At 48.1% G+C, this 24,873-nt stretch overlaps 1 protein-coding gene across 3 annotated transcripts; it reads left to right on the top strand.

Moving 5' to 3' along the window:
* Positions 1-13,389, top strand: calcrla (calcitonin receptor-like a). 3 transcript variants are annotated; one of them, XM_029137264.3, is made up of 13 exons: positions 1-269; positions 7,873-7,957; positions 8,028-8,181; positions 8,252-8,362; positions 8,744-8,856; positions 9,287-9,378; positions 9,455-9,581; positions 9,656-9,809; positions 9,892-9,952; positions 10,213-10,279; positions 10,712-10,930; positions 11,183-11,224; positions 11,565-13,389. In XM_029137264.3, exons 2-13 carry the CDS (start codon positions 7,910-7,912, stop codon positions 11,784-11,786), a joined length of 1,410 nt encoding a protein of 469 aa, XP_028993097.1. In that variant the 5' UTR covers positions 1-269; positions 7,873-7,909; the 3' UTR covers positions 11,787-13,389. The 3 variants fall into 3 exon arrangements, with proteins under 3 accessions (XP_028993097.1, XP_028993096.1, XP_055361344.1); XM_029137263.3 differs by having other exon boundaries at positions 2-269; positions 7,876-7,957; XM_055505369.1 differs by lacking the exon at positions 1-269 and adding an exon at positions 298-4,360 and having other exon boundaries at positions 7,876-7,957.
* Positions 13,390-24,873: the final 11,484 nt, after the last annotated feature.

Raw genomic sequence — 24,873 nt, 5'->3', positions numbered from 1 at the left:
AGCACAGAGCGTGTGCGTTACCGTGGGAGGTGATGGGCGAACCAGAGGAGAGCTCCTCAGCTGTGGCCGCGCCGTGATGTAACAGGAAGTAGTGGGTTGCCTCCAACGTCAGCCTGACAGCCGCTTCAGCTGCGCTCAGCGAGCGCCGGAGCCCAGTGCGTTCGAGTCTGCGCCGACGCACGGCAAGGGAGACGCTTCGGAGGCTGCCGGGACTTGACTCCACTTCACACCGCTGCTCGGACCCTCCGTGGGAGGACGCGCTGAAATCAGTGAGTAGACCCCAAGCGGAGCGTGTCCGTCGTTGTGGTTATTGAGGTCAGCTCGGCAGTATGTGCGGGGATTACAAAGCCGAGGAATGTGCGTTGGAACCTGAGCTGTGAATGCGTGGACCACGCACATGCGTGGCTCATATGCTTGGAGCTATGCGGGCTCCGCCGCCGATGCGTTCAGGTTGTTGGTTCACGTGAAGGGATCGATGCGAACCTCTCCAGACTCGGCTCCGCGTCCGGTCCATACGTTGGTACGAACGCGCAGAATGTGGACTGGGCTGGAACGCGTCAGCGGTTCTGATCCATTCAGCGTCGACGCTTTGGTGTCGGCGGTGGTTACCGTGGTTCTAAATCATCTGCATGGTTACATAAGAACAGAGCCTGGAAGTTCGTGGGCTGAGCAGTGAATCGAGGCACAGTCCGTATGAATGATGATGGGTTCGAAGACACGATGACGACGTTACGCGCAGGGAGGATGCGGCGGAGCTCGTGGGTCTGAGAAGCGCAGCAGTTTCTGGACGCGGTCTTTGTTGCACCGCATCGCGTTGGACAGCGTGGTGCTGCGGGCTGCTCTGTAGCTGTGAATGGAGATCAGCAGCTATTACCCCGAGTCCATCCAACTGCCAGATGCTGCTTTTACATAACGTCCAACACATGTTTCTGTGTTGATGCTGTAGGTGAAGTTGAACAAACTCACCAAATGATTATAGGCCCATCATCGTTACATTTAATTTGGATCGAGTCAAAAACAGCTGGATTCATCTTAAAGGGACGGTTTGGGCTTTTTTGCAGCTGCTTCCTGTCATGACTCTACACCCAGACTGAGTTAGTCTGTAATACCTTGGTGTTGCTGTTGATCAGCTGGTCGGTCTGTCTGCAGGTCTGCAGGTGAATTGTGTGCTGATCCGCTCTTCCACAGTCAAACCACTCGCGGGTGGTGGTGTTTTCAGCCGATCACAGAGGGTGGAGCCTCGGATGTTGAGCAGCGCCTGTTACAAGAGTTACTGCACAATTTAGAAAGGACGATGCTGAGACTTGGGCGTCTGCGATGCTGACGCACGCCACCTTTCACAGCACAATTATTCCAGACTCTAATAAACTTAGGACAGAGTGACCAAAGCGGTGAGAAGCGAGCGTGTGACGCCCTGAGAACAGCTCCTGTCTGTGGCCGCTGCTGCTGTTTGTTCAGCGACACGGCTCCGAGGGCCTTCCACTCAGCCTGTGTTTGTTTGCAGCAGCTGCCACTTGTTGCTCGTGTGAGTTTAACCACGGAGCAGCTTCTACGTGGACATTTTATTTCTTTATCTTTTGCCCGTTTGAATGTTGGCTGTTGACCCTGAGTTCATTTACTGAAACCACCGGCTGAGGCTGCTCTGCTGCCTCCTACTCCACCGTCCACGGTTGGCGGCACGGTCACATGACTCTGTGACGCGACACTAAGTACATAAGCTGATTGTGCAGTGGGGATATCATGCAATCCATCACATTTCACTTCAAGCCGTCGTGCGTGTGTACTGCAGAGTCCAGCGGCTGAACGTGTGCACGGTTCGGTCTCTTCCTGCTCCATAGGTGATGCATCCAGACCAACTGTTTCTGACCTCCTCTCCATGGCTGATGTTTTTGTGAGTAAACACTGTGAGTGGACACTGCAAACACACGCCGGTGAGAGTTAACCCTTCATGAATCAGTGCTGCTCAATGGGCTCCTGGCGACACCGATGCTCCGTGTATCTATAAATTCCCATTCTTTACATTCTCATATGCTTCTCTGCTCTCGCTTCACTTTCAGCCACATGGAAGCTGTTCACGCATCTTTTCCACTTTCTCCCTGCGTCCTTCTCAGTTAACAGTGAACCCGGCTGGGTGCGTGGCGGCTGCTGTTCACAGGCAGCATGTCTTTGCAGCGGCTGCCACAGCGAGCTGCAGGCACAGCGAAGTGGAGAGAGGCTGAGTTGGGCCTCTGAAGCAGTTCTGCCGTCGCTGAGCTAAATGCATGGAGATGCAAAGCGCTGAACCTCGCCGCTCAGGTGTAAGGGAATGAATGCTGGTGGTAAAAAACTTAGCAAAGAGAGCAGCTCATGCAGCCTCAGCTCACGTCATCATCAGCAGCAGCAGCACACAGCACCACATTGTAGCATTAGCCACATTAGCATCCTTCTTAATTTGAGGTGTTTCAACCCAGACGTCTTGTCTAAACAGCACCCTTTGTATTTTATACAGTTTCTTTTTTTTCACACATGCAGCAGGTTGATGACCTAATGGGTTTATTAATGAATCCATAATCTAGATGCTGGTCAGGACGAGCTGTTGCCATAGGTTAGCTGGCTGGATGATTATTAACTGCATCAACTGTTTTCATAAAAAGTCTTGTTTAGAGCCAAACCTTTTCAAATAGGGTTTGTTGAAAACACTACTAAGGAACTGACTTTTAATTAATATAGTCCATACACTAATGAGCATCAATGACCAAATAACTGGCACAGCTATTTAGGATGAGCATTAGTTGTAGCCTACTTCATGCTTCAGACAGACAACCATCCAAATCCTTACATTCAGGTTTGGAGGCGCAGTGTTTTTGTTACACAACACCAGAGTAACTGGATCCGCTTGGGAATGACGTGAATAGCCCTCAGCACATGGTGGATTCTTCTTGGCTTCCAGCTCCAGGGTTATTTTTGTCATGGATGCCATCAAGGAAAGACTCACACCGGCTCTGGAAGACCCCATGTGAGACCCCGGACCAGCATCGACTGGATGCAACTCTCACTTTATATAAGAAAGGAACCTCCCTGTATGTAAAATTGTGTAGATGTTAACCTTCTCGGCCTCACATGTTTACTTCTCCTAGTAACACACATAATGCAAGTGTCATGTTGCGTTTGGGAAATATTTAGATGGATAGCATGACCTTGCCCATAGGGAGGAGTAGAGGCTCCAGAGGATACATTCCAGGTTTCTAATGGACTCGGCCGGATGAAACTCACAGCTATGAACAACCATTTCCTTGTTTCCAAATCAAATCAGAAGGATGTAAACAGGCATTCAAATCAGATGTGGCCTAAAGGCCCTGACGTGCAGCTGGATGCCAGTTGAAAGACTGAAAACCAAACATGACACAAAAACAGGAACATCTCAGACACTGAGTGCACTCACTCAGTGTGAGCTGCCAGACAGGCGGGCACTTAAAGCACAGGACAAAGAAAAACCTGTGGAAATGTGTCCCCATCGTGGAAAGAACTGGTGGAATGAGCCTGAGTGCTGTCGGCACTGAGCCCAGGTTCAGGCTCAGCGGGCCCATCAGCGATCCCGTCAGCGGTCCCATCGCTCCGTCCAAACCCTGGCTGAGCCACAGAGGGGCTGGTAACAGCTCCAGTCACTTTGTCATTAAGACTGATAATAATTCAGGTTCAGAGATGCAGCTGTTCACGCGGCAGCAGGTTTTCCAGGTACAAGGAGACGTTTGGCTGCAGCAGGAGTCGATCCAAAACAAGTGGACGGATCCGTTCAGCAGCACAGGCCAAGCTGAAGCTCCCACACTGGAGGTGCCGCTGACTCATCAATTTCAAATAACTGAAATCATGATTTATTCACAGGATGAGCCTCAGAAACAATCAGAACACGTTCAAGTCCTGCTTGTGTGTGTGTGTGTGTGAGAGGGTTGTGGCAGAACCACAACCTTCTTAACGAAGAACCACCAATAGACTGAAACAATCGAAACTAATATGAACCAACTGTTGAATGGAAGCAAATGCTTGGAAGCGAAGCTGCGCTTTCTTAGCATGAAGACCATCCAGCCACAGTCGATGGCTGCTGTGTTTGCAGCTTCTTCACACGAAGAGTCGGAGCCCCTTCCATTTCACAGTTCACCTGTGTTGCAGTGTCACATCATGTGGTTCATGTGTCCAGCGTCCGTTTCCTGCGGTCTTTGACTCTTCTCAGCCATGTTGTACCACCTTTATATTCTCTAATTGGTCCCGGCAGGAGCTCAGCCTGGACCGGGCTCAACGTGAGACGCTGCCAGAAGGTTTTAATGGTGCTAATGGGCTAGGAATCGCAGGAACGCAGGACACCTGGCAGCAGGTTGGCACAAAGGTGAGCTGAGACGGATGTGAGCAGGTCCTGTGACACAGAATCACATGCTGCTGTTTCAAGTAGCAGTCGCAAATATAAGGAGACGTCAGGGATGTTATGGCTGCACGCACTAAATAATGTAAGTCAATACTAAGGTTGAGGCTGCACATGGGGACTTTGAGGTAAAGGTGAAGCTGTAGAAAGAGCGGAACCAGGGATGCTCCTGTAAATGCCAGGCAGCGATCAGCGACGACCCTGATGACATCACACCAGCGCTCAGCGGCACCAGCATGAGCCTCCATCCTCATCATCATCATCCTCATCTGCGACAGTTACGGCGCGGCCTTGTTTCAGCACCGGGTTAGCTCTGAGTGGATCCATCTGCCGGCCCTCAGACGCTGGCATGATGGCAGCGCGGGCGTGGCCGCAGTGACGTGAACGCTCAGGCATCCCGACCGCCGGAGCGCAACTGCTCCACGTTAACGCAAACGCGGACCGCTCCTCCTTCACATCTGTGTGGGATTGTTATTGTTTCGCTGACATCTGGCGATGCCCTTGGCAACGTGGAGGTTCACACGAGGCCTGTTCTCATGGCCTGCGCTCGCTAACGTCAGTTGCTTTTTATCATAACAGACGTGCACTTGGCCCCAGAATCATCTGGATAGGGATGATTTTATGATTTTTGAGGTGGATACGCATTTATGATTTATGGAATGCAGCTATTCCACTCAGAGCGACGCTGTTCTCAGGGGCTCGGACGTACTGTATATGTGAACGAAGCAGCATAGGTCAAATTGTAGTTATAGTAGAGTTTCCTATACTTGGATGAAAATCCTTTGTGACTGGAGCCTGAAGCCACAGACATGACCGAACCCTGAGTTCACCTTCAGCCTGGTGCTCAGTCAGCGAACTCTGTTCAATAGATCCAAACAGTGAAGACCTTTAGACTTCATCCCATTCCACCTGAGCCTATGGCACAGCCTCCACCGTGATGGGTCTGATCAACGTCAGCTCTTCAACCAGACCTTAGGTTCCTTACGGCGAACACCTACACATCTAGATGTTTTTGCTGGAACCCTGTTGACATGGAGCCCGTTTCCTGACTAGATTCTAGAGGAGGAATTCTGTGACCATGTTCTGCGGTCGTCCCAGCCTCTGCTTGGCCCACTGACACTGTATGTGGGAACTGAATGGAGCAGTGCTGGACAAGGCTGCTTCTGTTCGTCGCTAATGAGACAGTGTCACTGTTACAGCAGAGCTTAGAGTTTGGTTCCGTAGATTAATTAATTTGAAGAAGCGACATGAATTGAATGGCTTTTGTGTTTTAGTCATGTGAACTTTGACTAAACGGGCGAGTGTCCTGCTTGTTCAACTGGGAGCTGGCTCCTTCATGTCATGGTACTGCATCTAACGGTTCGAGAGCGAGGCTGCTCTGTGTATGCTGACATCCGCCCTGACTGGGTTCCTCTGCTGGTTCCACTCCATGGTTCCATCTTCACCACTTAGACTCCTGATAGATCTGACATCATCCAGCTCATCCTCAACTCAAAATGATCATATCAATGCCTGAGCTCTGGTCAGAGCCCACACCCTGGTACAGACAGAGACAGTCCTGACGTTTAGGCCGCTGTCAGAGTCTATGAATATCCAAAAGCTACTGAGCAGAACAAGGCTGAAGCTGGAGCCACAGGAGGACAATGGCTGCTCTGCACCAGGCCCGTTTCTACAGGCTGTGGATGGAACGGGTGATGTCATCCCTATGCAAAGTGGACATGACTAAGCACTTGTGTGATCCACTCACAGGTACTACAGATAATAGTGGACCACCCACAGTTAACACTGGTTCTGGTTGGGGTAGATCAACCCAGAACAGCTTAGCGATCAAGGCTCTGTGGAGGCTGAAGTCTCTATGTAGAACATACATAGCAAAAACAAATGTTTGTGTCACTTGCAGAATTTAGATCAGTGTCCCTTGTTTTCCTGATGTGTTTTCATGACATCGCTGCTGACGGAGCCCAGAACGACACCTTGAGTTTGTGTGATTTGACCACAAACATGTAGTACTGTATTATTGTAGAGTCAGTTGAATCCTGGTGAACACAGACTCTCATAAAAAGATGTGTTGTTTCAATGTAAATCTAATTGCTGTCAATGATAAAGCTGTAACTGTGTGATGTCTGTTTTGCATCTATAAGGTTCGAAACACAGCACAGCAGGCAGCCGGGAGTGAAACAGCTGCTCTCTCTGCTCTGGGTTTAAAGGAGGATTAGCTTTGTTAAACACAAATTCTAAGTCTGTCTTTATGCAGAAGTGCTGGATATGAGCAGTTCAACTGCAGAGTGTGACTGTGAATGACTGTGAAGCTACAGCACCGCGTGATGAGAATGAACCTAATGTAATTTTTTTTCTAAAAGCATGTGTAACATCTGTTCTCCATTGATACCTGACAGGACAGATGCTTTGTGTGTGTGTGTGTGTGTGTGTGTGTGTGTGTGTGTGTGTGTGTGTGTGTGTGTGTGTGTGTGTGTGTGTGTGTGTGTGTGTGTGTGTGTGTGTGTGTGTGTTGTTAACTGGGACCAGACCTGTGCAGGCTCTCAGCCGGTGCCTCTGGTCTCTGGAAAAATCCAGGGTCGGTTCTTTTACTGTAGCTCAGTACTAACCTTGCACAGCGTTTGTAGAACCATAAGTCAAAACTGAGATCGATGTGCTTCTGGGTTCAAACGTAGTCCGGGTTCCCAGAGTTTGGAATCAGGCTGGTGTGTTCTCTTTGTGTGGTTCATTGATATGAAGGAAGTCTGAATTGTGCCTGTTTGTTTTCTACCTTCAGCTGTAGGTCCTTCAGGTTTGACCCATTCATTTTAACGTCATGATCATGACGTTGATGATCTGGTCTCGTCTCTTACTACATTTTACCTTCAATAGTCCACTGCTGCGTGTCATGTATATGTCACCCTGGTTCCTGTGGACATGTTATAGTTCCAGAGGGCAGGAGACTGCCCCACTGCTATCAGATGATGGAAGACACAAAGGAAACGTCTAAGTCTGAAGACTAAACAGCCTCGTATCTCTGTGGAGCCGTGTTCAACCTGAGGGAGATCTTTCCCCTTCACTCTTGTTTCTTCTGCTATGCAACGTCCCAGCGACTCTGCATCAGCTGTGTCTGAGCCACACCCGGCATTTCTACGCTCATCACACTAAAGCAAACAGAGACACGGTGCTAGGATCTCCGGGCTCCGACCCTGAAGCGCCTCCGGGGATGCCAGCAGATAAAATCAACTGTTTGTGGTTGTGTACTTGATCTCTCCATTAGAGATGTTTGGTGTTCTCAACTAGAATTTTGAGCTTTGATGTCACTGTTTGGAGAACATCTAATAGATGGACTCAATCAGATGGAGGCTTTAGGCTTATTTCTTTCCTGGTTCACTCACACCAACCATTCACATACTCGCCATCACTAAGCTCAGAGTGGCAGCTGCCTCCACCAGAAGCGAGTGCAGAGAACTTCATAGTGACTCGTTCATTGTTCTGCCCAGCAGATCCTCAGCCTGCTGTCAGAGGGCCAGTGGAACGATGGACAGGAGCTGGACAGTTGCTCTGCTGCTGTTTAACCTGACTCAGGTTGGCCCTAATGATTATTGATTTGTGAACTGATTCATTTGGTACTATCTGATACGCGTCGTCTGTGCAGGTTTTTGTGACGGCCAGTTTGGAGGTGAACAAGACGCAGGAGCAGCAGTCGGCCAGCGTGTACCATGAGTTCGGTCTGACCAGGAACACCATTGTCACGGCACAGTTTGAGTGCTACCAGAAGATAATGAAGGACAACACCGAGAGCAGACAAGGTATTTGTGCTGCGTCTGAGAGTTCAGAAGCAGCAGAACGGCCCCTAACTCTGTAGGGGATTGGTTTCAGAGGCCGTGTGTAATCGCACGTGGGACGGCTGGCTGTGTTGGGACGATACCAAGGCCGGAGTCGTCTCGGAGCAGCATTGTCCAGACTATTTCCAGGATTTTGACCCTTCAGGTGAGTCTTTGGTTCATGCAGCAGATACCAAGTTGTCCTGAGGTTTTCTCTTGTTTGTTGTTAAGAGTGAAGGCCCTTCATATAATAAGACCAGCTGAATAACAGTAGTTGAGCTTCTGGCTCAAATATCTCAATGTCACCAAAGCTTCCAGACTCAATATTAGGTTTGACAGTTTAACATGTCCGTTTATTAGAGGTTCATGGGATTAGGTGAGACTAAGAAGCGGTAGGATTGGGTTTGACTCAACTGGAACATTAAGTTGTTAAACTGGCAGTGATCAGCCACACACGGGCCCTCTGGGGGGTCTCTACCTATTGAGCTACTGTACCAGGCCAGGTTGGACCCAGTGTGACCTCACATCTGTCGCCTTTTACCTGCAGAGATGGTTTCAAAGATTTGCACCGACAGCGGTCAGTGGTTCCAGCATCCGGAGAGCAACCGGACGTGGAGCAACTACACGCTCTGCACTGAGCACACCACGGAGAGAAGAGTGGTGGGTAACTCACAGGACGGCAGGGACAATGGCTAAATGACAGAGTGATGCATAAGGCATCTAACTCACGTAGTCCAAACACACAGAATAAAGAAAAACTACCAGGGCATAAATGTCTAGCTTCTATTGACTCAAATGTTCTGTATGAAGAAGCTGCAGCTATGCTTTTATTATGTTTTAACCCACAGTTCCCAGTATTCATCCACTTCCTCTCTGTAATACCAACATAATTCAGACCCAGTTTTACCAACATCCTGAAGTAGATGTGCGATTGGTGCTATGAGTGGAAGGATATGAGTTTTCCTATGGCACATGTGTATTTACAGTATGGACCATAAAGAAACATCCTGGCGACACTAATTGTCCATTGTCTAAATGTTTGGCCATTTGAAGATCCACATAATCTAATCTGTCCTTCGTTTCCATCTAGACCGCGATAAATCTATTCTACTTAGCCCTCATAGGACATGGGCTGTCTCTGACCTCGCTCATCATCTCGCTTGGAATCTTCTTCCATTTCAAGTGAGCCACACACTAGAGAGTAACGTGCTGCACAGGCACTCGGCGCTAGTTTAATATTCCTGCCTTCTTTTTGCAGGAGTCTAAGCTGCCAGAGGATCACACTCCATAAAAACCTCTTCTTCTCGTTCGTCTTAAACTCTGTGGTCACCATCATCTTGTTGACGGCAGTGGCCAACAACCAGGAGCTGGTGCAGAGCAACCCAGTGAGTGTTGCAGATGAGCCACAGTGTTACTGCCTGGTGCGAGCGTTTGCCACATGCGTGTTCCTCTTCCTCAGACGAGCTGCAAAGTGTCCCAGTTCATACATCTCTACCTGTTCTGCTGCAACTACTTCTGGATGCTGTGCGAGGGGATCTACCTGCACACGCTCATTGTGGTGGCTGTGTTTGCTGAGAAGCAGCACCTGATGTGGTACTACCTCCTGGGCTGGGGTGGGTTGAAGTCGCCGCTCAGCAGGTGAAGCGATATGATGATGATCAAATCAAACCGCTGTCTGACTCCTGCTCCTTTCAGGCTTCCCTCTGCTTCCGGCTTCCATCCATGCGATTGCTAGAAGCTACTACTACAACGACAAGTAAGTGGGTTTGTGCTTTGTGGGTTGGACATGGTTCTAATGCTAACCTAGCCTTCCCAGACCTGGGCCACTACAAGCCAACCTGAACTTGTGTAGCTACGTTTGATGTCAGGATTTCATTGTGATTGTGAATATTGGCTTAGTTTACAGCAGTCTTTTACCACAGAAACATTGAGTGTAACCGTCTGTCAGCTTGTCTTCTGCTCTTCATGCACACAATAACTGAGGAAAGCTGCTCCTCTCTCTTTTGTCCTCCTCAGCTGCTGGATCAGCTCCAAAACATCGCTGCTCTACATCATCCACGGCCCCATCTGTGCTGCTCTCGTGGTACGAAGGCTAAGTCCTGTTTTCACAGTCCTGTTACAGCAAAGCCAATGATGAAAACTCTGCTTTTCTTAAACAAACTGAGCTGATGTCTTCCACATTTCTCATGTTGCACAATGAGCAACAACAAGCGGCCTTTTTCTTCTGCGAGTGGACACCGTGGGGGGTCTGTAAGCATAACACAGCATCTGATCGTGTGATCTACCCACCGGTCCCCAGGCCCACGTTGCAGTCTAGGAATTCACCTAATCAGCATAAGCATGCGTGCTTCAGAGAAAAATGGTCCCCTGAGACTCTCTCATCTGCAAACAACTGATGGAATGTCCAGGTTTCATGTTCAGAAGCTTTTGGTGCAGTTTGTACTTTACGAGTCCTGTGTGGTCGTGAACAGTGCATTTCCTTTAAAGCGACGCCTTCCTCTCTGTGTCGGCCCAGGTCAACCTATTCTTCCTGCTGAACATCGTCCGCGTGCTCATCACCAAACTGAAGGTGACCCATCAGGCCGAGTCAAGTCTTTACATGAAGGCAGTCAGAGCCACTCTTATCCTGGTGCCTCTTCTGGGGATTCAGTACGTCCTGCTCCCCTACCACCCCTCCGGACGGGTCTCCTCCGAGATATACGACTACATCATGCACATACTAATGCATTACCAGGTGAGAGCTGCGTGGACTCAGACGCACTGTCCACACACAAACTTCCGTTTTCTGGCAGGGTTCATGATTACGTGCAGCCACATGCGTGCGATGTGGTGTGTGTGATCATGTGTTCTGGCCCGGCAGTACCCTGACCCTGGCAGTGGACACTGAATGTCTTGAGCAACAGCTGGATCAGCAAGTTTCCCAACATCACAGCAATACATGGTGTACAGCAACTGACTGCGTGTTTGTTTTGTTCTTCCATTCCAGGGTCTGCTGGTGGCCACCATCTTCTGCTTTTTCAACGGAGAAGTAAGTGGGATGTTCCATTTACTTCCACGTCCACGTGTCCCTTTGTGAGCAGATGCAGACAGGCTTCCTGTGCAGGGTCGTCAGTTAGAGCAGGCCCCGTCCTCTGGGGCTTTACACGCAGCCTGTGCTACATACAAAATAGCTGGTTAACAGATGGAGGAGCTTTACTGCTGTAAACTCTGCCATGTGTGAGCAGAACCTTTTATAATGAGCCTTGTTACCACCTCGAATACAGGAACCTGTACAGCCTAGTGTACAAAATACAAACACGGTCTCATACTGAGTGTATCACACGACATTCTGCTTAAAAACAGAGGCTCACGCTGGTTCCTGTTCTCAGGTCCAAGCGGTTTTGCGGAGGCACTGGAACCAGTATCAGATCCAGTTCGGCAGCAGCGTGGGAAACCACTCGGACGCCATGCGCTCGGCCTCCTACACGGCTTCCTCCATCACCGAGGTCCAGGGCTGCTACAGCATCGACAGTAACACGGAGCACATGAACGGCAAGGGCTGGTCCGACGCCGACGTGTCGGTCCTGAAGTCAGACGGCCCGTTTGCCTGAGGCCACAGTGAGGTCTGCAGCGCGTGGAGGTCCATGGCCCCAGGACATCACCGCCCCCAACCCCCCCCTCCGTTCGCGGCCCTGCAGGACGGACCCTCACCCTTTAACCATGCTGGGAGTGGGGGCTTCATGTGCTAGTGTCTACAACTGATCCACTTCACTTGGACTGGGACGCAATCTCCCCAAATTTTTCCTTTTAAATGGATTCATTTTGCCCCTTTGCGAGCCGGAGACGCGCTGGGCACAAACAGACTTAGCGAGAGCCAAATCCTGCCTCCGTTGGTTTTTCTATTTCCGCACAGAACCTTGGTGACATATTAAGGTTACGTTAGTGTTTCACATTCTAGTTTAGCGGTGACAACAGAAGAGTCCGTGCAGCTACTGTATCCACTGACTGTCTTTCTCTCAACAACCAGCTTCACACACACAGCTGTCCTTCAGTCATTTGCTGAGTTTGTGCCGATGTGCAGTAAATGCTGATGATTTTCCAGAAGCCATGAGTGTGTTCAAGTGGACATTTAAACCCATGCCAGGCTGTAACTGAGGCCATCACCACCTCACACGTGCTCCAACCCTTGAATGTACCAGTTACGTTCAAAGACCTGGCTCCGTGAACACAACGCCATCACATTCCCATCAGCCTTACGATTCAGAGACAAAAGGAAGCGACACACAACCAGCAGGAGTCCATGTCCTTCCACGTGAACAGGCCTCAAACCAAGCTGTGCAACATCACGGAGCAGAGCGGTTCTCTGTGAAGCATTTACATTTAGCTGAAGCTGTGTCGTCGTTCGTTCAAACCTTCACTGTTGCATTTTAAATGATGGCTACACATGGTCCACGCGCTAGAACATGAGTAGCTGGAACCTGGTGTAAATATTTTTCTGAACAGAGGAGTCCAACGCGTGAATGTGGGTGTTTGTACATATGTGTGAGCATGATTTTCAATAAACGTGGACTGTATTTATGAGGACATCATAGTTAGAAGCATTCAACCAAGTGGCTGGTGTGTGTGTGTGTGTGTGTGTGTGTGTGTGTGTGTGTGTGTGTGTGTGTGTGTGTGTGTGTGTGTGTGTGTGTGTGTGTGTGTGTGTGTGCACGCGTGTGCGCGTGTGCGTGTGCGTGTGTGTGTGTGTGTGTGTGTGTGTGTGTGTGTGTGTGTGTGTGTGTGTGTGTGTGTGTGTGTGTGTGTGTGTGGAACACTGGTAAATGAGCTGTTTGTTGTACTTGTGTGATTTAACAAGGGGGTCAGTTATTACTGCATCACTTGTCACCGCTGCGTGCGTGCGTGCGTGCGTGCGTGCAACTATTATTCCACTGGACAGTGTTAATGACAAATGTGTAGATTGTGTTCCACGTCCAGACATTTTCAGATGAATCATTAGTTTTCATAAATCTATTGTAGACATCCAGCAGCAACCACAACTCATTACATATGCAGTGTGTGATGTATGATTATAGTGAGACTGAGAACCAGCTCCTGAACACATCATGTCTTCGTTTCTGTTCACGTGTACTGTATTTGACTGCTGTTTGAATGTAAATGCTGGTTTTATTCTCTGGATGTAAATACATATTATATATATAGACTCATATTTACGTACATTGTCTCCCGTGTTTTATGTCCACACTAACAAAAAGCAGAGCTCCACAGCAGTAGTTTTTTTTCTGTTGTTCCATGGATGGAGTCTCTCTCTTAGTCCTACAGTAGTTAAACATGTGACAGTAAGTTTTACTCATATTATTACATATATATGAGCTTAAAGCCTCTACGCTAAGCCATCCCACTGAATCCCAGCATAACAAAGCATCCATACACTGATGTCACAAGATGCTAGAGTTCAGGAGTTCATTCCCTCCACCACCCATGGCCTCCCTCCCCCTCTTGTCCAATTAGAAGTCCCTGTACGGCCCGGTTACTGCCGCTCCGCTGCCCCAACCGGCCGGTGCTGACATGCAGACTGTTCTGTGTTCTGGCTTTTCACAATGTGGCCAGTCAGGCTGAAACCTACGTTACCTGAGTCACCTTGGCCGATTTGTGTAGAGAAGCCCACATGTGCTGCTGCTTCTCATGGCTGTGTGCTGCAGGTGACCTGAATAAGTTTGGCTCCACACCACTGGTAAGTAATGAGAGGCTGCTGTAGGGCGCTGTCAGCTGCACTTGGCCTCAAAACATTGATACGTTAGTGCACTGCACAAAGTAGAACAATGGAGCTCTTACTCTGCTCAGTCTTCACACATGGTTTCACAGTGTTCATGTTTTTGAGGCACAAATATATTCTGGATGAGGAGAAGTTACACTAATTCACCTGTGCAGTAAAGTGTCCACTGCTGAACATTAATGCTGAGGGTCTGATATGGAAAATATAAAAGTACCCTCACGCAACTGAGCATCATCTCCATTCATGACTGAGAAGATTAGTAGTGGTTTTGAGCAAGTGGCAGCCTCATCATCACATCCCATAACATATGAGCCTCCTAGACTCAGCGTCACTCTGTTGGAGAAGGCAGCAGCTCCGGAGTCGAGCAGGACCAGAAACATGCTCCACAGGCGCCGTGCGCCACTCGCTGTCTAATCAGCCCCATCTTGTTCCTCTGCATGACAGCAAAGGAAACTGGGACGAGGGCAGGCTTCAGCTTAATGAAAACATCCAGCCTGCCTTCTGCTGATAGCGTGGGAAAACAGCCAAGTCCATTAGACAGACGAGAGGAAGCTTGTTAGCTTTGGGGAATCTGGGAAATTACTGTTTACAGGTCAGGCGAATGCAATTTCGCAGAATGTAGCCTGAACCCGTTGGCAGGTCGGTGTTGTTTTAAATCAAGAAAGTCCTGAAAGATACTGAAAGACTCACTAAGTCTGCTTTGTGTGTGTAGCAGACACAAAGCAGACTGAACGTTTTTAAACTGGACTGGGAGAAACTGAGCCTCTTCCTGTAAAAGTGTCCATCAGGGCGTTTCATGGTGTTCTTGTTGTGCATGCATGGTTGGGAGCCTGAACAGAGAGCACTAACACAAGCACAAGATGTTGTTCCTCTGCAGGAACCCTCTGTAGTGGGCCTGACCTGCACAGGCCTCAGGTCCGCAGACATCCAGAGCCGGTGTCTTTTGACCATGAGCAGGGTGAGAGGCCAGCGGGTGAAGGGAGGTGGCTAAATACAACAGCTTGAGTAAATGAAGTGGGCCTCATGGTCCCAGAGGATGGAAACAGGCCGGTCCCCTAGGTGCTGCCTCGCTTTGGCAGGAGGCTGGAACCGGCTCGTGTTACCCTGTAGATGGAGGGAGTCATCCGACCTGGGACAGGACCACTGGGCGTCTGACCATCAAACACAAGGCAGGTGCTCATTATTTTTTAAGAGGCTGCTCCTGCAGCACCTTAACATTTGGCTTGAGGTGTAAAATATCTGCACAGAGTCAGCGTCAGCAGAAACGGGTTGTTTCACGTTCAGCAGCTCCACCAGCTAAAGCGCATGCCTTCTGTTGAATCCTCTGCTGTCCGGAGGCAGCAGCTCGCCTGTGAGCAGCTGCAGCTCGACGGGGAAGACTCTAAAAGTGGGTTCTGTCTGTGAATCTATATCCAGCTTACGGGGCTTCCAGGAAGCAGCTAATGGCAGCTGAAGCCGGAGCGTGATGACAGGTGTGTCACACACAGTGAGAATAGAGTGTGGAATCAGCCCCGGCTCTTTGTATGTGCAGCCAGCGCACATGGATGTTGCAGCAACCACCATTCGAAAATTTGGCTATTGTGCAATTTTGCAGTTGTTTCAAATTTGCGCAACTGTTTCCATGGCAACAAACACACAGTCACTGTTTGCTGTAACAGTCGTACTTCCGCCGCCCTTGAATTTGACGCCAGAGGTTTACGGACCCTCTGCTAAATGTGTCTCCTGGAACACAGAAGCAGAGAGCAACTGGACTGAGCCCAGCGCCGGGTTGAGCTCCGGGGTTCTGGCCATGTTTGGACCGGTACGTGACACCGGCCAGGACGTTACCTCTGCTGATGTGAGCACACTCACACTCACACGTTTGAACGGAGCATCGACCCACACGTGGTTCCTGCTTCTTCTTCTTTATTTCTGTGTGGGATGAATATTGTACACATGGGTGTTACACAACAATTCAGCCTTCGCTTCTTTCATTCATTCCAAAAACATGCTGCATGAAAACACACTCCAGCCTGAGGTTCCGATCACAGAATCTTTTTTTTTTTTTTGCTTTGGAGAAACCAGGTTTGATCAGATGTGTATGTTAATAGTTGGTGGGTCCAGCACAGTGAACTCGGGGGAAGACGTGGTGTGTTGGTGCAGGCTGGCGTCTGCTATCAACCGAGGAATCGTCTGAGCTGCTGTCTGGGGTGACGGTACCCGGAGTTTTCCTGCCATTGTGAGAAACCCCCATTTAAAGTGTGTATCTGTGTTTTCCACTGAATGCACTGACACTGTGTGTGGCAGGGACGATGCAGAGGGCGACTGATGCTTTAATGAGTGTTTACAGCTCGTCACAGTCTGCTTCTGTTTGTCTGTATTGTACTATTTGATTTCATGCTAACGACTGATGGACGATCCCTGATGCTGAACAGCGGGTAAAGCGACGGATGGGTGTGAATGCTCTTTGACAATCCGCCTGGTCACGTTTCGTGAATTACAAAAACGCAAAAAACACATCAGATACTTAACAGATGCTCCCGAGGCCGAATCCAAGCCGCTCTACAGATCCCTGTGATGGGCTTCATGCAGTGATAAATCTGACATTCCTCATTTTTTCTGTTCTAATGCTTTTTCCTTTTCCATTTCCAAACAAAGCAAATTGCTTCTGTGTTGAATGTTCTGCGTGTCCCTGATAAGATCCTTCTATAAACACTCAATGGTTTGTTTGCAAAGTCTCTACTCCCACTTACGACCTTTGCTCATAATTGAATGGAATTAAGGAAATGATACAGAAATTATGCCGATATCAGGGTCGCAAGTTCAAACTAGCAGAACAAGTACAAGAAACTAAAAGCTTTATTGTTTCCTTAAACCCGACCCATCAGACGACTGGCGCTGGTGAGGCCAGGGCAGGTCTGACAGCAGGTCCACACCCCATCTGTCGTTACAGCCTCCATCTCACTGTTCGCAGTTGGTAAAGGCTGAGGTCTGTGGCCACAGACGCACACACTGCAGCTGATACTGAACATCAGAGCTCTAAAACGACAGATGTGTGTCCTTCCAACTGATGGAGTCCAGCTGCTAATGAAGACTCCAGAGAAGCAACTTGTTCTGATGAGTGAGGATCAGCAGGAGGAGCTACCGGTGAAGTGCATATCTGACACAGACTTCTTGTCCTTTTTGCTTCGCGACTGCAACATAAATGACTCATCGTAACAATGACTAATATGATCTGTGAACCCACTTCAAGTGACAGTCAACTGGTGGAAAACAGAACGGGCTCTCATGCGGATGCATTATGGAAAAAAAGGCTCCGCGGCCCACCTACAGCTTGAAGTACTCTGCACTTAGGTTGTGATGGGTTTCAGGAATAGTGCAGCCGCCCCCACGTCCATGTGCACCGAGACAGTCTGACAGATTCCTTCTCTCCTTCATGGGACCGGGGCCTCGCTGCACGTCACGCTGGTAAGTCAGTTAACGTGTTAACATAGAAACACAACATACAGACTGGATCTGCGCCAGTCGTTGTGCGATGAATGCTTCCCTCTACCCTGATCTCACCCTGACGCGCCCTGAGCCACATCGTGTCCTCACACTCCAGCCCAAACTAATAAACAGAGCTGGAGGCCGGGGGGCGACCGTCAGGCTCACCTGGAGTTTAACCAGCTGCTGCTGCGTGCTACAAGAAAGGAGCTTCACCAGCATCTGCAGTGCACTGACCTAATGACAGACAGGGACCGTCCCTGGATTCATATTCACTGAACTGCAGCCGCTTTGTCTGAGCTGTCGCCTTGTGCTGCACCTGCTGCTTAAGAGAACAGCAAAAGTCAGTCAGCTTATAAACAGTAATAATAAGTTATAAGGCCATAAGAACAGGCCACAAGGAGCTTGTGTGGCTTGAATCAGAGCGTGAGCGAGTCGGGTCACTGTCATGTTTGTGGGAGGACTTGAGGCCACACGGTACCGAAACGCTGCATCCTTCTCATCCATCCAGATGACATCAGCTGTACTCCGTCCCTTACACCAGACAATGAGCCTATTCATGCAAACAACTGCTACAGTAAGATTAACACTGAGTGTCGTTATGTTTGTCCCAATCTGCTTCCTGCTTCTGTGCTTTGCTGATATTGGGACATTCTTTAACTAAGAGCTACAGTAATGTTGAGAAACAATGTGTAGTGTGTTTGGACATGATTGTTTAAATGTAGGAAAAGGCTTGACCCACTATCATGATGTTATCAAGAAATCTGTATGGAATAACATCAAATATATGACCTTAGTGATGATGTTACAACCATGACTGTGTCTCCTTCTGTTTATCACTGAGTTTACACTCATTTGTTTTAACCTATGACTTCTGTTCAAACTGGGATGCAGAGGAAACCCATTGCCCGTCCTCACTCTCCAACACAAACACAGGCGCAGGTGAGACGACGTTGGAAATGGAGTAGATCAGCCTTCAAAATAAGAGCTCGGATACTGACACATCAGCTGATCCCAGCTACAGTAACAGTGTTTGGAACCTGGAGAGCATAGAGGCCGTCATTATTGGTCCATCCTGTCCCTGTCACTAATTGATAGTGATAGGAACAAACTCAGTAGATCCATGTGCTGGAGATATGCATTTGAATGCATTTGAAGAACATGTTGAGTAGCTTTAACTAGTGAGTGACTTCACTAGAAGAAACTTTTCACCTTTGACTGACTTTCACCCTGAAGGTGGCCACAAACAAACGCACCAACATTCCTCCTCCTCCGAAGACTGGTGCTCAGATGAAGCACAGCTGTGGCACTGATGTGGAGACAATAAAACATCTGCACAGCTGGAAGCAGGTGACTTGAGTTGTTGTATTCTTTGTCCAGGGGCTGGGGGTAGATGAGGAGCTGGCCCAGCTTCACTATGGAATGACTTGGTGGGATCTCTTCTTCTGTCATTGGAGATGTAAATGATGGTGATATAAGCATGTACGTCAGCAGAGCAATGGTGGGGAAGGGGAAATGCCTGGACACAGAGGTGGAGCCACTGGCTGTGCTCATCTTGGGTTGCAGGAATCCCACTTCACAGGACATGAATGATTTCCTGTGGGAGCGCGTTGCGTAGTGCGTTCTGAATGTTTCCAGACCGCTCGGAGCTGAGCAGTAAAACATGTTGTCATCATGGTTCTCATATTTCTCCTGGGGCCGGGGCTTTATGGATACCAGTCACAAACAAACACGGGATCTTCCTCACAAACGTGTGCTACAGCTTCAATCTCCACATCTGAACACCAACCAGCAGTGACTTAATGCGGTTACTGCGACCGCTGGGTCAGGTTGATGCTTTACGATGATGTTTATCTCCTGGGGAATTAAGACAGCGTGACACCATGTGAAACAGGACAGACACTGAACATGGACGTGACGAGCAGTTCTGCATGTGGAGGTGCTCAGCTTCTGTGTAAACATCATATCCAGTGACCGATCTCTGATGCTTTAGGACATGGAAGCTGCATGAGGCTCAGTGATGGTTTGATAGGAAGCAGCTTGGAGAGACTCTCTGTCTGTGTAAACATCACAATCTTTATATCACACTGTCCTCAATCCCATTTCCAGGCTCCCAGTAACATATTGTTCAATGCACGAGTGTAAGATATAACCTGAGCCTCTACTGAGGTCTCCCATCTGAATAAAAGCATCATGAACAATCCCACTACAGCAGCTTAACATATGTGTGTGTGTTAGGGAACAGTTCCAGGCTCCAGCATCATCAGCCTCCAGGATGGTTCAGAGACTAAAGTCTCTATGAGATGAAGGGTGATTGTCTTTTTGTTATTCATGTTTGGTACTTATCCTGACAAGAACCAGTAACCAGACCTGGCTACAGATGCTGAATATCAATAACTCAATCCTCAGCTCAAACTGACTTTGTTCATGCTTTTCCATATAACATCTGTGTAGTTTCCTCTTTAAGCCGCGTCTACAGTATGTGCTGTTTTCACACTGTGACCTTTGACCTCTAAGCTGAGGATCTCCCAGACGTCTACTCTTGCCTCATGGTATTTCTCATGCAGCAGTGGCCTCACGGTGTGATTTACAGCACTTGTCAAACTGTTCCTGCAGCTGTTTTTGTTTTGCTGAACCATCACAACTAAGTCATGAGCAGATTCTTTGGTTGTGTCACTGTGAACATCATTCTTAAATGACACCAATACGTGAATAAGGCAAAGAACAGCCTCTTGATACCATGTAAGGATCTAATCAATAAGTGATGCTGCTGTGTCCTGCTGTCCAACTACTCCGGACATTTCTCTCACTTCGCCTGCGCTGATATTATTGTGTTTTGCTGACACGTGCTGTCAAAATTAGAATTTTTCCAGAGGAGCAATGTTCCACAGAGTCCGGAAATATCAGAGAGGAAGCTGCTGAGCCACACATTATAAATATATCAGTGCATGTTAATGTCTGCATTGGGAGCCGGATGGTTACGAGAAGCAGGTGCATCCACTCTCGCTGCACACATCAGGGCATTATTTGTGAATAAAAACGGAAATCGTCAAGTATAACTTCTCTTTAACTGGAGAGGAAGCGGGTAAAAAGTGTTTTTCCCTAGAACGGCCTTAAATGACCCTGCACCACACAACCTGCGGTGCTGTACTACACAACCTGTGGTACCGTACTACACAACCAATGGTACCGTACTACACAACCTGCGGTACAGTACTACAGTCTGTGGTACCGTACTACACAGTCTGTGGTACCGTACTACAGTCTGTGGTACCGTACTTCATGGAACACACCCATTCAGATAATTCCAGTGGGTTTTGTGACCACTTCAGAATGTAGTGTTTTTTAATCATTGGCCGTCGCTGAAAATTAAAAAAAAATACTGTTATGTATTGTTAATACTGTTAATGATTATTTTTGTTATGTATGTTATTAATGTTAATAAAATACTGATAATTTAGCAAACATTCAGTGAAATCCAGTCATCATCTTTAAAGCATTAAGTCTCCAAACCTTTCACATTCAATATTTAGAGGAGCAGCACTCATTTCTGCTGCGTCAGCCTTTCAAAGCAGAGCGGAGAAAGATGCTTTGTGCTGTTTGAGTCACAACTGACCACAACTAGACAAAAGACAAACAAGACAAGAACAATAGAAAAAGCGTGGAAGTAAAACATGGACTATGAGTGTGGATGTGCCTGCTTGTTTAAATGGGTGATGGGGTAAAGGGGACTAGGACTCACCACAGGAAACTGAAGGACAGACGTGTGGAGACAGGCTCAGCTCTCACACTGGTTGGGTCTTTGAAGACGGCTCAGTAAATGGTGTGGTAATGCAAGCTGCAGACTGAAGAGCAGGAAGTCAGCAGAGGAAGGAAGTCAATGGGGTGACCACTTTCTGTCCTGTCACCTTGGCCCCGCCCACTTGAGCCTACTTCCTGGTTCTGCCCCACACTCATCACGGACAGTTACATCTGGACTCAGGGCTCCTTCCCCACACAAGGTCTTGGCCATTGTTGGTTTGGACCTGCCTGTGTGTCGTCACCTGTTGCTCCTTTGTTCGACCTGTATTCAGTTTGTAATGTTTCATCTGTTAGTTCCTTCCTTGCAGCGATTTAGATTTAGTCTTTTCTGTGTCCGTTTGTAGAACTTGTTAAGGAAGATGGATTATTACAAAGCATCTATCTTTTGTTTCTGCGCTACGTTCAGCACCAACAGGGATAATGTCATTACTATTATGTCCTTAAATGATAAATGTTTGGAAGAATCCTTATTTGGCTCCATTAATCTGCGCCCCAGTCTCATATTATCCCATTTGGAGCCTTGGCTACACGTGCACACAATCGTCTGTGCTCAGCCACCAATTTGCAATTCAGCAATAATGAATGAATCATTTGATTGTGTTGAAGCCAAGTGCTGCCTGTTGCACCAGATAAAGCAGAGCTGCTTCCCCTCAAACTCCTGTTCACGCGCTGATACTTTCTTCTATCTGGTCTCAGGGTTCCGTCCACAGACCCAACAGAGTCAACACCATCTCTCCTTACTGAGCCTTATCGCGCTCCGTACAGGTGTCAGACCACAAACACAGGATCCCAGCGGACTCAGCTTCCTCTTGTTTGTACAGCTGAAGCCGTGGCTGAAAGGCGCCGATGGTGGACGTGTGCTACCAAATAGACGGCACCATGAGAACCTTCAGTAAAACAACAAGCAGGTCACTGACTCAAAATACTGCTCCAGGCTGTTTTATTTTTAGATTCCTATTAGTCTCCTGAGTCAAAGGTTCATTTTTCTCTCAAGCTTCCTGCAACAAGCTCAAACCAACTCCAAAATATGATATTATGAGAAAAGCAGAAACGTCAACCTGACATTTTACCACAGAGTGGTACTGACGACCATCAATAACTATCGAATCAGCTGTCATCTGTGAAAAATAAAGACAAATATGAAAAGGAGAAGATGTGGGAGACACCAGCAACACAAAAGGATGAAAGCCAGTATCCTCAGCCAGCGGTTCTGATGACATAGGTTAACCCAGAACAGCATGAGCCACAGCTGGTCTATGTTTGGACCCCAAGCTGAATAAATACTGAGTGAGGTCCCAGCCAGACTTTACAGGCAGCACCGTTCTGTTCTTGAAGCCTTGTAGTCAGGCATGAAGGGCTGTAACAAGGCCCAATGCAGTAATCAATCTGGCATCTTGTGAGGCTTTAAAGCCCTCGGCCGCCATCTTTGATCCACCCTGTCTGCACTGCACATGTGCTAGTCTCACATCACAGAGTCTTTGTCTGTGGGATGTTGAAATGAGCTGTAAGTTACATAATCATTTACAGTAGTAAAACTGCTACACAGTCATGACATGACATGTGTGTGTGTGTGTGTGTGTGTGTGTGCGTGCGTGCGTGCGTGCGTGCGTGCGTGTGTGTGTCCAGATGTTGCTTTAATGATATGCTTACAACCTCACCAGTCTTATAAGCAGCTCATCTCAGACTACGTCTTAACAACCTGATAACAGGATTATCAAACGTTGAAACTAACCATCAACTCATATTTAACGTGAGCAGTGAACAGTACTGTACAGTGTGTAAAGCACAGCACAGTCACTACCACGGTAACCATGGTTACCAGGGATGAAAATGTCAAAATGACGCTGCTCCACTCGACGCGGTGCTCTTCTTATTGTGACTACATCTTCTGTGTGTCTGTATTACCGGTATTGTTCAGATATTCATTGTACGTATGTATACTCTGACTCTCTGCAAAGAATGGAATCTCCTCTACGCTCATGGTCCTCTTACTCTGTTGCTTAGCACAAACCTTAATCTGCCCAGTGTTGTCTGTAAAATGACAAAGGCGAAATTGTCATTCTGTTAAGGGCCACAGTTCAGCTGGAGCTCATCCCAGCTGGGCGCGGGGGGGAGGGGGGCACCCTGCACAGCAGCATTGCTTCCACAGATGTATGATACATATACGTACTCCAGAAGCCTACCTGCTCCTTCTGTTACATGTGAACTATGTGGGTGACGCAGACATAATGCAGGAAGTGGGATGACACTTGAAACCAAACAAGCTCTTGGGGTTTCCATGTCTAGTCCATTCCAGCTCCAGGCTATTTCTGACGCCATTCACACCAGCAGAGCTACTTCAGGTCAGCAATGGACCTGGTGTGAATCAGTAACAAGAAGAAATATACTGTAAGGAACGGCTGATGATGTCTGATGCTGTAGGACATGGCAGAAACAGAGAACTCCAGCTTATATTACCAGCTTATAAGGTGGAGAGTCACTGCAGCGCTCCACCACCTAAACTAGCTGCCAGCAGATTGAACCCCTGATGGGACCTCTATCATTTATAATGAATAAATAGAAATGGGTTTAAACAATGCTCACCAGTGTTCACCACCAGAGGTGTTTCATGACCAGAACACCCGGTAGACGCCCCCCTCAGAACCAATCCTGGCACTGAACAATTTAAAAAAAAAATTATTTTCTTCACTGCAGCAGGAAATGTGATTGGAAGCGTTTGTAAAGGCTGCTGGTGAGCCGCCTCCTGCTGTGTAACCGATAACCCGGTTTGCAGTCATTGTCTGGCCTGAGGGAGCGTCTTGTTTCTAAATCCTGACAGGGCCTTGGCACGTGGAGAATGTCTCCTAGCCGCGGGCAGCAGGGGACACGCTAACCTACAGCACATTCCATCAGCTCAGGTCTGAGCATCGTTCTCTTACACAATAATGCTGCATTTTACATCATGACATTTTGTGATTTGTATTTTTTTTATTTTGTCTAAATTTAAAAAAAAATATTTAGCTTCCATTCATCAACAGAATTGTTCAATAATATTCACCATCTGGAAAAGTTTCCACTGTGGCAAACGTCATCAAGCACCATTAAGGGATTTAATCAAAGCGATTAATAACACAGACTGTTCTGGGAAGCGTCTCCTACGCAGGGCCTGTAAATTCACTGCCACACTGCACAACACGTGTTGGGCTCAGTCTGAACATACACATAATCTACAGAGTCTGTACATTTTTTGCCATTTACTGCGGATTAAACAAGGCATGTGTTCAAGCGTTAGAGGAGAGGAGAGGTCAACGGCACTGGAGCAAAGCGAGGTGTAAAACATGTTTGTCATTCACCGTCCCCCACAGGCCTGTGCTAATCCTGCTGGTGTTTTATGATCCACAGAGTGCGTCACGCTGTTTCCATTCCACACGGATCCTCCAGCCACCGTGCCCGTGCACACTTCCTTCGCTCCGGACTCTCCGGCTGGAGCAGGACGGCCACTGCATGGGAGCCGTCCTGCCAAAGCTGCTCTCCTCAGAAGCAGCTGGAAGCAATCACATCCACGTGCACTTATCGTGAACACCAGTAACTCTGTGGAGCATGAATCAACCCCTCACACCCCAACCTGGAAGGGTTATGCTTTAATCAAGTCTAAAAGACAAGATAAATGACAAGGTGTC

This window comes from Betta splendens, chromosome 21, assembly GCF_900634795.4.
Source record: "Betta splendens chromosome 21, fBetSpl5.4, whole genome shotgun sequence".
In the NCBI taxonomy this organism is placed as follows: domain Eukaryota; kingdom Metazoa; phylum Chordata; class Actinopteri; order Anabantiformes; family Osphronemidae; genus Betta; species Betta splendens.
The sequence above is the reverse complement of the archived record's forward strand: the minus strand, read 5'-3'. Positions and strand labels throughout refer to the sequence as shown.

Bases quoted from the DNA above. Each gene is read 5' to 3' on its own strand.
- calcrla (XM_029137264.3), top strand. From the start codon at position 7,910: ATGGACAGGAGCTGGACAGTTGCTCTGCTGCTGTTTAACCTGACTCAG. The intron at 8,182-8,251 runs GTATTTGTGCTG...GATTGGTTTCAG, and splicing joins CAACACCGAGAGCAGACAAG to AGGCCGTGTGTAATCGCACG. The intron at 9,582-9,655 runs GTGAGTGTTGCA...CCTCTTCCTCAG, and splicing joins AGCTGGTGCAGAGCAACCCA to ACGAGCTGCAAAGTGTCCCA.